At 42.6% G+C, this 17,606-nt stretch overlaps 1 protein-coding gene across 2 annotated transcripts in view; it reads right to left on the reverse strand.

The window, feature by feature from the left end:
* Positions 1 to 17,606, reverse strand: part of ADK (adenosine kinase) — a 560,488-nt gene that overhangs the window by 474,677 nt on the left and 68,205 nt on the right. For both annotated transcript variants that reach the window (XM_075534681.1, XM_075534682.1), the window contains exon 2: positions 14,960 to 15,034. In XM_075534681.1, the coding sequence (XP_075390796.1) occupies positions 14,960 to 15,034 (75 nt within the window). The remainder of the gene's footprint in view (positions 1 to 14,959; positions 15,035 to 17,606) is intronic.

Below are 17,606 nucleotides of genomic sequence, written 5' to 3' on the forward strand. Positions count from 1 at the left end.
TGGGAATCAGCGTTAGCCTCTGGTGGTTCTCTGCTCTCCAACTGAAATTAGGTGACTTCTGACACTAGAGGACAGACACGTTATTTGAATTATAACATTTCTGTCATGGAAGCATGACTTCAACAATGTATTAAACTAAATGATAAAACATGCTTAAAGCACTTGATAAAAGCATTTCATATAAAATATCCTAATGCTTTGAGTCTATTGACAGTCATAACATTGAACTTCTTCAGCATGTTCTAAAAATGTTGACTCTGATGCCTCAAAGTAAAGGAGTGATATTTCAGAAACCATTGCCAGAGTCAGTTCTGTCCCATTGTAACCCTATACAGGGTTTCTGAGGTTGTAAATCTTTTTGTTTGTGTTTGTTGGTTTGTTGTCTAATCATTTTATTGAGGCCTCGTACAATTCTTGACTGTCCATACATACATCAAGCGCATATGTTCATTTGCTGCCATCATCATTCTCAAACCATTTGCCTTCCACTTCAACCCTTAAGAGGTTGTAAATCTTTATGGGAGTAAACAGCCTCATCTTTCTCCCTGAGAGTGGGTTTGAATCTTTGACTTTGTGGTTAACCATCCAACACTTACTCATCAGCGCCAGCAAGACTCATTAAAAACTATTAGATATAATTAAAAACCATTTAAGAAGCTTTAATAAAGGCTTTTTTGGTCTATTTCCCAGAATTGCATATCTCTAGAGATTCTAATCGGAGTCCTGGTGGTTACTTGGGCTGCTATCCGCAAAGGGCAGCAGTTCAAAACTACCAGCCACACCATAGGAGAAAGACAGCTTTCAGTACACTCCAGTAAAGAGTTGCAGTCTCAGCATCTTACACAGGGGCAGTTTTATCCTATTCTATGGCATCATTCTGGTCTGGGTCAGAATCATTTGGTGGCAATGAGTTAGGGTTGTTTTAAGAAGGACCCTAATGAGGAGTTCCATTAGCATAGTGGTTAATTACTCAGGTGCTAATCATTGGTCAGCAGTTCAAATCTACCAGTCATTTCGTGGGAGAAAGATATGCCAGTCTGGTGCTGGATGTATAGCCATGGAAACCCTATCGGCAGTTTCTTCTGTGACCAAGAGGTTCAGAATGAATCAGAAAGACTTGATGGCAGTGGGTTCGGGGCATTTGTTGTATGTTTTTTAATGATTCAAAACTGCTGAGTCAATGGTTTCTAATTCTTTGCATTCCATATACCATAAGAACCTAAACAAGCTGCAACTAATAAGAAATAAAAATAAATTTTAAGGATAAAGTATTTCATAAAGGAGTTCAAATAATTGAGTGACACTACTGATACACAATTCTGTGCATCACTATTCCATTACGTGAAGCACACAATCCAGCACTCCCATCTCTAAAAGAGAACAAACTTGATGCTGAAATCATCTATTTTAGCAAGATTTATCAAAAAATGTTTGAATTGAAGAAATTAGTTTCGTTCATATAGTTAAAAGGTAGATTCCCAATTAATTCATATGTTCCTATTAAGAATTATTTTGCAATATTTTAATACATTCATGAAAGCCTTATGGAGTAGTTCCTGAATAATATTATACCAGCTCAATGGCAATAAATCTAAGATAAGTTTTGGTTATTTTATGTTGTCTTAGTAATTATGTGACAATTATAAACTATAAATGACTAAAATATATTTTAAAATTCTATTTATAGACAGATATTATTGTTACAAAATACTTTCATGGATAAAACTCATAAACTATATAATAATGCAATTTATATTACATGCTAAATAAAATTTATGTATAAAACATTCATGTTCAAAACATTACATAGCGATAAAATCTAATGAGATACAGTGTAATGAAATTATAAATTTAGATAGAAAACAATATAAACATTTTAAATGTTAAGAAACAGTTTCATGCATTTTTATAAGCAGATTACCAAACCAAACCACTTCAATGGGTTCTGAAAAGTGTATTCAAGTCTTTAATCATTGACAACAGTTAAAAGTAAGGAAAGCCCAACCATATCCATTGTTATCAAGTCAGTACCCAAATGCACATCCTACCATATCCTACAAATCATAGCAATCCTAGAGGCTTTGGATTTGAGCTGTAACTCTTTACAGGTGCAGGCAGCCAAATCTTCCTCCTGGGAACAGTTAGCCTAAAGTATAACCCACTACTCCTCTTGCGCTCCTAAATAGATATAGGTATTTAAAGTCCACTAAGACAGTGATTTGTCAAATTTTTTTAAGTAAAATAAACACATGCACATATGAACTGGATGGACTCGACTAGCTGTACTTTTGATGTACCTACCTATGGATCTTGTTTGGGTCAGATCTGAACTAGGCAGCCCCCGTTTGAACTAAGCTGCAGCAGGTCTGGGCCCTGCACGAGCTTCCCTGCACATCCCAAAGGTCAGCAGCAGCTGGCGCCAGATAAGATAACCAGTGAAACCAGATGTTACTGGCTCAAAGAAAGCAGCAAGGAGTCCACCAGCAAGGCGTTCACCAGCAATTCTCATGGTTTCCACTCCCCATATGCTAATTACCCTATATTCCTCACCACCCCTTTAAAAACCTGCGCCCCCAGCTGTTGAGCACGACTTCCCTGACCTGTTGGCCTAGGTCATGGAACCTCGTCTGGGAGCTCCCCCCACTGAATAAAGATCTTTCTGTTTCTGCTCTCCCTTGTCCTCTCATGTCCGTCTTCCTCCCTGTTCCTCAGTTTCGCCTTTACATTGGTGCCGAAACCTGGTAGAGGTAAGGACATGGGCTCCGTGCTATCCCGGTCCTGCTTCGGCTGGGACGCAGCCCATCCCTCCTCTCCTCTGGAACCTCCAGAGCCTGTCTGAACGAGCGACTTCTGGTCAATATCTCTCTGTGTATGTTTGTTCTGTCTCATTTGTCTTGTTTGTCACTCTGAACACCGAGGACCAGCAAACTCATACGGCCATCTTTTCTCTGTCTCTACCTTCGCTCATGTGGCCTCCAGCCTTTTATCTCTGTGTCACCTCCTGAGACTCCTGCTAATAACAGGACTCCACACACTAGGCGGAGCAGTCCTGGAATGCAGAGGGTGTGTCTGAACCCTTTCTACCTGTTTGTGTGTTTCCTGTTTGCAGCTCTGCAGTACTTTCTCTAAAATGTTCTGCTTCCCCTTGCTCTCACCCTGAACAAGAGACCTGACTAACCTCCATTTCACCAGCCATAAAGCCAGGCCCCCCTCCCCTTCCTGGGCTTCCATTGTGTCTCTCTCTGATATGAGGTCCCTGTCTGCTGGTTAAAGCCACAGGCCTGCGCCAGGGAAACCTTCTTGTTCCGGAGAGTCCAGGACTCTCCCACTGGGCCCCTAGCTCAGACCAGGACGCCGCTCAGGGTTACCGGGCCACCTCCTGACCGACGGGTGCGAACGGGACCAGAGGACACCCTTCCTCTGTCCGTATGCCCTGCAGTTTGCCCCTAAGGACAGTCCTTTGGGGTGCCTACTGCCAACCTTACTGAATTAGGTTTGGCTCCTGGCCTCTGCCTTAAACGCCTGGTCTTTTCTGTAACCATGTTTGGCCTCAATAACAATTGGACACTGAGTTGCGCTAGTCAGAAAACAGCACTTACGATTTGGGCATTCTCTGCAAACTCAACAGTTTTTTACAACAAACTCACAAATAATCAGAAGTCCTATATGTTCAGGTTCTTTTCTTTCTTCGCTCCTGTCCTTCTCTACTACCTGTTACCCTGCTCAAGATCTCTTAGCTAAACACTCTTAATCAAGCCCAGACAGTACTCCCCTTCCGTCTTTCTCCAGACCCCCTGACTCATCTGCGCCCCCGGTAAGGCCTTCTCCATATTCTGGGTACCCCTCGCCATCACCTCCTCCCCTACCCCCTCAACTCCCAAAGGCTGAAGCACTGTGCCTCCTCCCAAGCCAGACCTCTCAGACTCCCTGGAGTCCCTCCCTCTCTCCCCTTCTCAGCTCCCTCCCTGCTCAGCCTCCTCTGAGCCAACACCCACAGCCTCTAACAGACCTTCCAGATAGGGAATCAGAGCACAAATCCATGGTCCCCACCCTGAGACCAGCAAGAGGGGTCAGAAAGCTCCAGTAAGAAACAACTTTTCTCACCGCACTTTTGATTTCACTATCCTCTGAAATCTCCATAATTTCTGCCAGTAAACTCAAAAAGAGTCTGAGATTCTGTACATCCAGGCTGCCTTTCCTCTGAGCTCCCGTCCCTTTCTCTGTATTTGCTGCTCCCCTTCCCAAGTCCTCTTGACTAAAAAAAGTAATTCTTCCTCTCCTACTGCTTCTGGACCCCCTATGGTATCTGCCTTTTTGGACCTGCTTGAACACCTTGTCTCCCCTTCCCTCCTACTTACCGCTCTCCCTATTCTGGCCACAACCAGAGCCCCCCCACGTCCTCTTCTCCCAATCTACCTGCCTCCCTGGAGGAACCCGAATCTGTATTGGCCAGCCCACCGGTGAGCAAGCACGTGGGATCGCAAAGCCCCCTTGTCCTTTGTCCACTCCAGAAAGTGGCGGGAACTGAGAGAGTGGTCTGGTTCATGTTCCCTTCTCTCTCACTGATCTATCTCAAATTGAAAGCGTTTAAGCTCCTTTATAACGATCCCACCACCTACGTTAAGGAGTTTCAATATTTAACTCAAGCTTATGCTTTGACCTGGCATGATATTTTTATCATCCTTCCCTCTACCCTAACCGCTGATAAGAGGGAACGCATTTTTCTCACTGTTCAGCAGCACCCCCACCAGGCTCATTTAACCGACCCTGACCTAGGCGGTTCCCAGACAAAAACCTGGTTAGAGTTATCAAATTAACAATCAAGCAGGCAGGGGCAGACATGCCCACCGTAATGGCTTGGCTTCAGACCGTTTCCCATACAGGAGTCAATTTTTAAAATCTTAAGATCATTCAAAAGCCTCTAAGAACCCAGCCACCTTTTTAAGCTGCTTCACTGATGCTTGACATTAAAAGCTTTAAAAAGGCAGAAGGCCCTCAAACCCTGGTCCGAGATTTAGCGAATATGGCATTTAAGGTTTAAACAGCCGTGAGGAGCAGGCAGTCAGCCCGTGATGCCTGGTTCCCACAGAAGGTAAATTTTCAACCCAAGCCTTAACAGCTCTGCAGCTGGTGATCCCCCGAGGCCTCAGAAGGGCAGCATGGGGCAAGGGTGTGTGGCACAACGACCACCATCTAGCGCCTGCTTCAAGTGCAGAGAAGGGCACTGGTCACAGGAGTGCCCCAGACCTGGAGCTCCAACCAAACCCTGCCCAGCGTGCGATCAAAGCGGACACTGGAAGTCCATCTGTCCTTGGAAAAGTGACAGGCCCTTTGAGTCTCCACGTGGGGGGACTGTCCTTCCAATTCCTGACCCACCGTTGGCCCTGCTGGGATTGGCCAAGGTCTGAGAAGCCCGTGACTGGACCCCTGTCACCCTCGCCAAACCTGGGGTATTGCTCAAGGTATTGGGTGAGTAAATTTCCTTCTTACACAGAAGCTATCTTTTCTGACCTGCCCTCATGTTCTGGGCTAAGCATCCTTCCTCAATCTCGGTCATGGATATTGATGGCAAGCCTACCTGCCCCTGGTGTACTGGCCCTTTACTCATTCCTCCTTAAAATCCCTTTGTGCCCAGTCCCTCTGTTGGGAAGAAACATTTTAAGTTAGTTAGGAACCTCCTTACACCTTATTTTTGGTCTCACAGCACCTCTGATCCTTTCCCTTCTTTCACCCGACCTGGAAGAACTGGCCCTACAGACCCGTTGCTTCCCGATGTTTCTAACCACCTCATTATTCCTACTCACTCTCTCTGCAACACTCCGATCTTACCAGTAAAAAAAACCAAAGCACCAACTTATCGTTTTGTCCAGGACCTGTGCCGCCTTAATGAAGCCGATATCCCAAACACCCAGTAGCTCCCAAACCCCTATACTCTTTTATCCCACATTCCCCCCTCCACTATACCCTTTTCACCATCCCCCCTTAACCCAGCTTGTCAACATTCCTTTGCCTTTATCTGCAGCCTCTCCTAAAACAGTTCTAAAGCAGACACAGCTCAACTCCCTTAACTTCTCTCTCCCTGGAGACACACCCATCTCATTCCACTGCTATCTGTTTAAGCCTGTGCCACACCCCCACCTCTCAGAGTCTAAGTCAAAGCTCTCCTTCACCCCCACCCCTGCATTTACCAAACCATGCCAAACCTTTTTATTCAACACAGGCAAAAAACAAGATATATAAGTCAGAGTCCTGGCTCAGCCCCTGAGGACCTCTCTATCTCCTATAGCTTGTCTGTCTAAGCAACTAGATATGACAGTCAGGGTTGGCCACCCTGCCTCCAGGCCATGGCGATAGCTGCCACCCTCACCCAAAGAGCCCTAAAGTTAACCCAAAAAAGGCCTATCCCCACAGGCTGCAGGCCCTCCTCTCACACCAAGTCCTGTCTTTGCTGTCTCCAAGTCGCTTGCAGAAAATCTATCACATGTTTATCAAAAACCCTAACATAACTCTGCGCCAGGCTCCCTCTTTAAACCCAGAGACCCTCTTGCCTCAGCTCCTAGACTCACTGAAACTTAGTGGTCACTCCTGGCCCCAGGCAGTTGAGGCACTAACACTGCCCCGACCCAGACTCTCTGATCAACCTTATCCTAAACCAGATCTAACTTTGTGTGTTGATGGCAGTTCTGTCATAGATGCCCAGGGGCAATGGCTGTCTTCTCACTTGACCAATTCTGGAAAGCTGCATGTCTCCCAATAAAAACTACTTCTCAAAAAGCGAAACTTGTTGCTCTCACTTGAGCTTTCCATCTTGCTAAAGGAAAAAAATATATATAAACGGCTAATATATATTCTGATTCTAATTATGCGTTCCTAATAGCTCACTGTCATGCCACTATCTGGAAGGACCGGTGATTCTGACTACCAAAGGGTCCCCCATAGTAAACGGTAACTTGATAGTTAATCTCTTCCAGGCTCTTCAGCCGCCAGCAGAAGTAGCCATCATCCATTGCAAAAAAACATCAAACTGATAACTCTCTTGTCTCCCTCCAAAGGCAGTTAACATCCTTAACACAAGTCACCCTATAATATCGCTAAGCTCTTGACTTATTAACAGCAGATAAAAGAGGAACACACATGTTTCTAAATAAAGACTGTTGTTATTTTATTAATGAATCAGGCATAGTTAAACAAAATGTTAAGGCACTCCGCACCATGGCCAATAAAATCAGGAAACATCAGTGGAGCACCTCCAGCTTCTCATGGTTTCAATATCCTGCCATGGCCTGGGTTATGCCCCTCATCGGGCCTCTGATAATTATCTGTGTACTTTTGCTTTCAGCTCTTTGTGTGTTAAGAAACTTGCAGGAATGAAAGATATCTCCAACCTGACCTTCAATCAGCTTCTTCACCCTTACAGTCCACTGCAGACCAGTCTGGCCCCAAACCTTCCAACTCTTAAACTCCTTCTTCGACCTATCTCAGCAGGAAGTAAAGACAGAAAACATTGCCCCATTTCCAATATTAAGAAGTTTGGAATGTTTGGGTTGGGTCTGAACTAGGCAGCCCCCATTTGGACTAAGCTGAAGCAGGTCCAGGCCCTGCAGGAGCTTCCCTGCACATCCCAAAGGTCAGCAGCAGCTGGCGCCAGATAAGATAACCAGTGAAACCAGATGTTACTGGCTCAAAGAAAGCAGCAAGGAGTCCACCAGCAATTCCCCTGGTTTCCAAGCTCCATGTGCTAATTACCCTACATTCCTCACCACCCCGTTCATAGCCCTTGCCCCAGCTGCTGAGCAGGACTTCCCTGACCTGTTGGCCTAGGTCATGGAACCTCGTCTGGGAGCTCACTCCACTGAATAAAGCTCTTTCGGTTTCTGCTCTCCCTTGTTCTGTCATGGCCGTCTTCCCCCCCTGTTCCTCAGTTTCGCCTTTACAGATCTTACTTGCTGTTTCTGGGTCTGACTCATTTTAGGGGACAGCGGACATTTCAGAAAGTATAACAATTATGGGCACTGGTCCTCTTCACCTGAGGTTTACTATTGTTTGCCTCTTTTTTGCTCAGTATCTCACTGGATAACTTTAGTGAAATTTATCCTCCCTACCCCCACATGGCTATGTCCCTCTTACTGCTCCCGGGGAGACTCTGTGGAATAACAGACCTATTGATGGGGCTGTTTCTGACTGCCAGTGTCATTGTTAGTATCCAGTGATTTTAACCCTCAGGGCAACCTCACGCACATGGAAACCAAATACCATCCAGAGCTGCACCGCCCCCAAGATCAACTGCAGATTGAATCATTAGATTCCACAGGGTTCCACTAGAAGCTCAAACAAAAACATATTCAATGTCATAACCACCTACAAGCCTCCCGACAGAGAGTATATTGGCCGGTTACTAAACCCAGGTACCTTACAAGAAAGAGGAGAATTCTATCACCATGGTTCACCCTTTTTTTTTTAGATCATTTTATTGGGGCTCTTACAGCTCTTATAATAATCCACACATCAATTGTGTCAAGCACATTTGTACATATATTACATCATCATTTTCTAAACATTTGCTTTCCACTTGAGCCTTTGGTATCAGATCTTTTTTCCACTCCTACCTCCCACTCTCATGGGCCCTTGATAAATTATAAATGATTATTTTCATATATTACACCAACTGCTCTCTTCCTTCACCCAGGGTTCTGTTCATTCCCTGGGAGGGGGAGGGGGTAGTGCTAATTCATCAATCATTGTGATGAAATCTAACCTAATAAAGAATAAGAAAGATTGGCTTAAGGGTGCTCCTTTCAGAACTAAGACATGGAAATAGATAGAAACTATCATCCTTTTTCCTTCCCCTTCCAGTCTACTGAATCAACAACAAAAAATCCTACCTCTGGTTACAACAAAAGTTTTTACCAACGAACTTTGGAAAAGCAATGGTAAATGTTTAGCTTCTAATGCCAAAATCAAACATCAGCAATACTGTATAAAACCGAGTCGATGTCTACTGAGTCCACATGGAAGAAGTGTTAGGGAGCTTAGCCTAGGGAATTGGGAAGTCCATTTACGCATGCCCAGGAGAGCCAGCAAAGGACAAAGCTGGATTTTCCCACCGGTGGGCGCAGATGGGCGTTACACCTGGAGCAGCCCACCTGGGCCAGGTGACTGCAATTCAGCCAATGGGATCGACCTGGGGTCGTTCACCACGCCTCCCCGGGGAACCCTTAAAAAGGCAGGAACCGAGAGGGAGAGGGGCTTGCTTGGGTGGTCTGGTCGTCTTCGTGGGAGGAGAGAGATCCTTGCGTGACCTGGGGCAGTCTCTGCCAGGCCGCATGATCAGAGGAATCCTAATGGGTGCCACGAAAAACCTGAAGCTTTTAACTCTCATTAAATTCATTTGGATCAGAAGCCCGGCTTCGGCATGAAATCTTTCTCTCGCGGAGCCAAGGACTGAGGCTGAAATCTAGTCCCGGAGAGAGAGACCTAACAGAAGCACACCAACATCAGTGACCACGGGATTGTAAATCATATACCATATATCCTCCAGCATAAGCCGACCCGAATATCAGCTGATGCACCTAATTTTATCACTGAAACCGCACAAAAATTTTTTTCTGAAAAATTCAGCTTATACACGAGTATATATGGTAATCCAAAGCCAAAGGAGGGAATCGTAGCAGAGCCTAAATTGTAAGCCTCTGATTTGCAGAAGGCTAGGGATGACACTGGAAGCCCAAGATACATTTGTGAGATCTACACAGGAAAGACGCCTCTATCCAGATCAGAGGGATGCAAAGAAACAGCTACCAGACAGAGTGCACTGCAGAGATGACTTTCGGAGATCAAATGACAAACCTGACTTGACAAGTTAAAACCTTGTCAGTTAATCTTGCCTCTCTGGCTTTCAACATCTTCTGTGTTTTGGTTTTGTCATATTGGGGTTTATCTCAGATGTATTTCGTCATTGGGGGTAATCCTCTTGAATTCCGGTTATATATTTTAATGTTTTTTGGCATATGAAACCCAGGATTGATGAACCCTCAGAGGAAGCAAATAGAATAGGGGTTCCTGGGGGGCACAGTGGGAGAAGGAAGAGAATGTCTTTAAACTAATTGTAGTAACAGTTCTGTAACACCGCATGATGTGAATGGCCCAGGGAATAGGAGATCTGTATTAGCTCCCAATAAAATGATTTTGGGAAAAAAACCTCAGTGCCACGGACTCCATTCCAAATGAGAATGACAGCAACACTAAAGGACGGAGGAGAACTCACCCTGCGGTGGGTGCCTAAGGCTGCCCTTGGGGAGTAGAAACCTCGTCTTTCCCTCCAGCTGTTGAGCTGGACTGCTCTTTGGATTCTCAGTCAGACAGAGCTTCATTGGTCCTTTTGCCGTTTCTCTTGTACCTGTACTGTAATATGCTGAGTACAATATTATTGTCTCACTATTATAACTTTGTCATCATTTCAACCCTAGGACAAGTCTTACCCTCCCTGAGCTGAGAAAGGGGAAGGAATTGCTGGCTTTGGCTCAAATACAAAACTCTTGACTTTTCTTTCACTGGTGAAAGTAGGTCAGCAGAGTTTTTCACACTTTCATGCTGAAACGAGTCACATATTTTCATTAGAAGCAATTCAAAGCATTTGGTATTCAGAAGGTATCACTAACCAGCCCATCTTACATCACACCTCCATTTATTCACAAACACATTTTAATCGGGGTTCTATTCCATCACTTCGCCACTGTTCTTCTAAATGGCATCATCAAAAACAAACTCACTGCCATCAAACCGATGCTGAGTTTCTGAGACTGTAACTTTACTTTCACAGAGTCCCCTGTTTATCTCCTGAGGAGGAGCTGGTGATTTGGAGCTGCTGACTCTGCAGAAAGCTGCACTGTAACCACTAGCTCACCAGGGCTCCTGAAGTCACCCGAATAATTGCTGAATACAGTAGGCCTTTTAAGGCCTTAATATACTAGACAACTCTGCTGCATTTGCTATTTTTGACCACTATATCAAACAAACCCACTCTGCCTTAGCTCCACATTACAGCTAAAACTCTATCTACTCACTCAGTTTGCAGAAGACTACAGTTTACGGCAGGAGCCTACTCCCTTTACTCTTGGCATAAACTTATCCTTTGAGTTTTTTCAGAATGTCAAGGAGGGAGGAGCAGTCACAATGTGAAGGGTTTGTTTAGGCATGCCCTTAATAGAAAGTTGGGGTACATTAACCAACACATTGGATGGTGTAAGATACAAAACAAAATAAAAATATTGAATATAGTTATAAGGGTTCCTGGGGGTAGGGAGGGGGAGGGCAGGGATAAAGGGGAGCTGACAACCAAGAGTACAAGAAAGAAAATGTTTTGAGAATGATGGTGACAACAATGGTACAATCATAATTGGTCTAATTGGACTATAGATTGTTATAATATTTTAAGAGCTCCCAATAAAGTGGGGGGGGGAAAGTTGGGGTACCACAGGCTTATATATACTCCATTGGTTGTAGGGTCCCAGGAACAATCCTGAAAACATTTCCAAACTGCAATAGTATACATGCCCAATCATATTTCCCCTTCCATTGTCCCACTTGCCACAGTAATGAACTAAGCTGCCACTCGTACTTTTGTGACTAGTTTTGATTTTTATATCCCATAATTAGCAATGTGCTCTGAATCCTCTGGACACTAGTATGATCTCATATTGAGGGTCTCCCTCCTCCAAATTATTTGTCTTTCCTCCGTCTGGTCTTAGTCCCATTTAAGACTTAATGGACCAGGGGTGTGAGTGGCGATACTGGGAGGGAAGAGGGAGAGTGGGTTGGAGAGAGGTAACTGATTACAAGGATCTACATGTGACCTCCTCCCTGGGGGACAGACAACAGAATAGTGGGTGAAGGGAGATGCCAGACAGGGCAAGATATGACAAAATAGTAATTTATAAATTATCAAGGGCTCATGAGGGAGGGGGAAGCAGGGAGGGAGGGGGAAAAAAGAGGACTTGATGCAAAGGGCTTAAGTGGAGAGTAAATGCTTTGAAAATGATGAGGGCAAAGAATGTACAGATATGCTTTATACAATTGATGTATGTATGGATTGTGACAAGAGTTGTATGAGTCCCTAATAAAATGTTTAAAAAAAAGACTTAATGGAGTCTCTATACAATATTACACACACATACACTCACAGACCCCATATATACTCCTGTACAAGCCAAGTTTTTCAGCACATTTTCAATGCAGTATTTGTGGTAAAATTAGGTCCCTCGGCTGATATTTGGGTTGGCTTATACTCGAGTATATATGGTACAATATAGTTTTTAAATTTGGGGTCTTTTCTCCTCTAAAATAGTTCTCCTGCAAAGCTCATTATTTCCTCTTACTTTCTGGCCCCAAATATCCCTTATTTGTCCAATAAATGTTTTGTTTCCCTGTCTCCCTTTACTTCATACCTTTTCTCTAGAAAGAGCATTATATCAGAATCATGATTCACATACAATTTCATGATTCCCGGTTAAGCAGATGCAGTGACAACACACATGGTGGCTCATGACACGTTCATTAAGCCTCCACCCAGGGTGTTGGGATACAAACTAATACAGCTGTTCCGGCTCTTCTTCTGGCATCAGCAAATCCCGACCACTGGGTTTTCCTCAAAAAGCCACCTTCTCAATCCACTTGGCTCAAATGGAGGGACCCAATGAAGTGACTGTGCTGCTTTTTTCTGCCCATTGTCTCCTCAATTAGAGCACTAACTAACCCCTTAAAGTAACTTGCCTATTTAACTTTGTAATCTCAGTATTTGGCATTTGAAGAATGGCAAGGAAGCAGCATTAAATCTCTGGCTTTACAAAGGAGAAGAATCAAGCTCCACATCAGCACAAAGCTAAATCCTATGTAACTGACTTTCAAAGCATACTCTGCCTGAGGATAAAGCTTTTTATAGTGCTGGTTAATGGTCAGGCAGGCCTCCACCCTTCAACTTTCCTGACACCAGCTGTCCCTCCTGCAGCACTCTCTAACTTCTAAACTGGATTCTAGAATGGCCCCCACAGAACAACCTCATAACCATGGCCTTTATTGGGGAAATTTAAGAGATTATAATTCAAGGTCAGAAATGCTCAGTTTCTCCACTCAGAATAGGCACTCCCAGGTCTCTCTTGGAGCCTCAACCTCTCCACCACTCAGCCTCTTGGTGTCTGCACTCCTTGGGGAATGTTTCAAAGCTTGTATAGAACTGCTGATAGGGAGTGCTGATGTAATGAAGGGAGGGGGACAGTGGGGGAGGGGGAAGTAGGGAGGAGGAACCTAACACAAGATTGAATTTATAGCCGCCCCCTGCCCCCGAAGGTGACGAGTAATAGAAATGTAGGTTAAGGAACAGTGTAAGATACAAAATAATAATAACAATATATAATTGATCAAGGATGTGAGGTTGAGGGAGAGAGGGATAAAAAGAAGCTTATACCAAGGGCTCAAGTAAAAAGTGTTTTGGAAATGATGATGGCAGCATATGTACAAATATACTTGTACAATTGATGTATGGACTGTTATAAGAGCTATAAAAGCCTCCAATAGAATGATTTGTTAAAAAAAAGAACTGATAATTGGCCAAAGGTCATGCTAGTCTGTTATAAGCCTCAACCCAAAGACACTAAATTCCAGTTTTATGGAACAGCAAGCTTAATACCTCAGTTAAGTGCTTAAATGCACCCCACTCCACAGTGAGCCTCCAGCTAAAGACATTCAATTTTCTCTTTCCATGCCCCAAGAAGCCCACCATGTTTTCTCTTGGTTCTGCTTCTGCCAATTCTGTCACCATAGCCTTCTGCCCCTGGACCAAGGAGGTTCAGCACAAAGGAATCTTGAGATCCAATCCAAAGGACATGCTCCACTCCAGGCTTTTCTTCCTTGATGGTCCTGAGCTGCTGCTTCCTCTTTCTGAAATGGCTAATTTTATACTGAGCAGGATGGCAAAATCGACCAATCTCCCATTAGAGCTGCGGATATTTACAATCACGATTAACAATTATTCACAACCAGCATCTCCTACCTTCTTTTACCCAGACCCACAGGAAAAAAAGCCATTTGAAAGATGCTATAGAGACTGTGGCTGGAAGATCCATATTAAATAATTTATTGCAAATCAAGAGAGAAAAGACAGGTTAGTGGTTCACAGAAGATAGAGCTATTGAGAAAATGAGGCCTGACTAATACGCATATGAGAGTTTTCTTTGAATGGGGGAGGGTGACAAAAGTATTCTGGAGTTAATAGCAATGGTTCAATGTACTAGAAGTCACTCAACTGTATTCTTTAAGATGGTTAAAATGTAGAATTTTTATTATGCAAATTTTAAATTAAAGATTGAAAAAGTGGTTGCCCCTAGGGGAGAGAGCTTGGAGTGTATGTTAGGGGAACAGCAGATTGCTTTCTAATCATTATTCCATTTTGACTACTTAATTATCTCCATTTAGCAAATGGAGTCAACAGCTGGGTAAAAAACCTGATTTTCCAACTAAGTTAACAACATCTAAACCTACTACTGAAGAGGAAAGAGAAGAGATTCTTGGATTTTGAATTATGTCCTGTAATCTTCTGAATCATGTCCTCTAGTCTTCTATAGTTCGTCCCCATTTATATTGTAGGCCCACTATAGATGTAGTCAATAAATAGTCTTTTAAATGTTAATCACTAAAGCATTATGTAAATTATATATACATCTTTCAAATTATTATGTAATTATATACACATCTTTGTAAGAATACAAAATGCATTTTACATGAAAATAGTTCTATGTATTCACAAGGGGAACTGCTGACAATAATGATAGTATAGTTGTTAGTACTAAATTTTAAATTTCCTGAGTTTTCTTCTAATTTGTTATTATAAAATAAATCCAAAGACAAAATTTTCACTAGTTTCTTCAGCTATAGTTTTCATATAGTACATATGAAATCTAATACTTACCTATCAAGAAAATCCTTATCTACCACAGCAGAAATGTCAAGTAGAGGATTTCCCATTCCAAAGAGAATATTTTCACTAAAAAAAAAGACAAAATGCAAGCACAAGTTAGAAAAGTTGATGTAGAACATATAGACAAATAACATAAAATAGGTATCTTCGCATCATTTTGAGAATAAACTTGCTAGGTTTATGATATATTTCATCTGATTAGATGTAGAACATATTTTTACAGTAGCACAAAATCATTTAGAAAGGAGAATATTTAAATTGGAGACACAACTAATGATTGAAACTAATTAAGTTACATAAGATTTTATAAAGAAGAAAAGTCTATTGCAACAAAGTTCTTTACTTGATAAGCATCTTCAATAACTGATGCTGTAGTAAGATGCCCAGTTACTGAAGGTCATTAGGGAGCACAGAGGAATTCCGGGTGAGCTTTGCAAGGGACCTAACTGACAAAGTGAGACTGACTAGAGTGAAGGCCTCACAATCAGTGTCATCGCTGACATGCTTTTCAATCCATCAAAAGTTTTCAGAATTCTCCAGTGGAAGTAAGCAACAACTACAGGGGCTACTTAATAACTGTTAAAAACAAATCAGCATAGCTGTAAGTCATTTTGAGTGAGATGAAGTCTCTTTCCCACAAATTACTGCAAAATAACGATGGTTCAAATTCCAGGAGAAAGCAGTTCATCTCTGTCTTTGGAGGACCCCCGCTGACTGACTGCTAGCAAAACACTAGTGGCCATGGTTAAATCAGCCTCCACAGAAGGCATTGTTCTAAATTATTCAGGAAGATTTGCCTCTCTGTAATTTCCCATGCTGTTTTCATGCTCTATATTAACTTACCAAAAACATGTTTACTTGTTTATCAATTATGCCCAGACATTTGGCTATGTGGATCATAAAAAATTATGGATAGCCTTGTGAAGAATGGGAATTCCAGAGAGCTTCATTGTGTTCATACAGAACTTGTACATGGATCAAGAGGCAGTTGTGTGAACAAAATAAGGGACTATTGCATGGTTTAAAATCAAGAAAGGCCTCAGGAACAATAATGAGAGTAGTGATACCATAACGGTGGGGGGATAAAGAGGGAACCAATCCCAATGATCGACGTATAAACCCCCACCTCCACCCCCACCCAGGGTGACAAACAACAGAAACATGGGTGAAGGGAGACAGCGAGGGGTATAAGAAAGGAAAATAATAATTTATAATTTATCAAGGATTCATGAGGGTGGGGGGGAGGAGGAATGGGAAAATTAGGAGCCGATACCAAGGTCTCAAGTAGAAAGAAAATGTTTTGAAAAGGATGGTGGCAGCATATGTGCGAATGTGCTTGACACAACTGATGTATGGACTGCTGAAGAGCTGTAAGAGCCCCCAATAAAATGGCTAAAAAGTGATAATAAAACAAAATAAAGAATGGTGTGCATTAGGGCTGCATCCTCCCACCATACTCAATCAGTCTGCATGCTGAGCAAAATCACCCAAGAAGCTGGATGACATTTAGAATACAGCATGAGGACTGGAGGAATGCTTATTAACAATCTGTGATATACAAATGACACAACCTTGATTGCTGAAAGTGAGGAGAAATTGAAACACTTGCTGATGAAGCTCAAAGACTGCAGACTTGAGTATGGATTACAACTCGATGTCAAGAAGACCCAACCCCTCACAATTGGCCCAATAGGACATCATGGACATCATGATCAATGGGGAGAAGATCGATGTTGTCAAGGATTTCATCCTGCTTGGATGTTCAATCAATGCTCATGAAAGCAGCAGCCAAGAGATCAATAGGCATGTTGTATTAGGTAAATCGACTCCACAAAAACTCCTCAGACTACCGAAAAGCAGAAAAGTTACTTTAAGGACTTAGGTGCACCAGGCCCGAGACATGGTATTTTCCTTTGCCTCATATGCATGTAAAAGTTGCACACTTCTCGATTTTTGAATTTGCTGGGATATAATCTTTCATAATATTGGGATTTTTTTAATCCCATTTGCTTATGTTGTAATATGTTTCATTTCTCATTTATAAAATGTTTTTCATATTCTTTTCCTTTGTTAGGTTTGCCAGTGGTTTATCAATTTTATTAAAATTTGGTCCTATTGATTTTTTTCTATACATATGTTTTTTCTGGTTCATTTATTTCTGCTACAATCCTCATTATTTCTTTTCTTCTAGCATCTAACAGTTTGTTTGCTGCATTTTGCAGCTGTTGCAGTTGGTGTCTTCAGGGGTTTGCTTTAATCTTCCAGCCTCACTGATGTGTACAGACGTTGCTATACACCACTCTCGGGATATTGCTTTTGCCACATCCAAAGGTCTTCCAATGTGCTATTTTTGTTCTCCTTTGTGTCAAGGAATCATTAGACTGTGTTCTTTATTTCTTCTATTACCCAGTGACTCTTGAGTAAAGTGTTGTTCAGTTTCCATGATATAGGTTTTCAGAGTTGATCCTTTTATGGTTGGTTGTATTAACTCTGTTTTTCTGAATTTATTGATGCTTGGTTTATAACCTAAAATATTATCTGTTCTACAATAAGATCCATGGGAGCTAGAGAAAAAAGTGAAATGAATTTTGTTGGGTGAAGTGTTCCATTAATATCTATGAGATCAAGTTGATTATTG

The sequence above is a fragment of the Tenrec ecaudatus genome, chromosome 16 (genome assembly GCF_050624435.1).
Source record: "Tenrec ecaudatus isolate mTenEca1 chromosome 16, mTenEca1.hap1, whole genome shotgun sequence".
In the NCBI taxonomy this organism is placed as follows: Eukaryota; Metazoa; Chordata; class Mammalia; order Afrosoricida; family Tenrecidae; genus Tenrec; species Tenrec ecaudatus.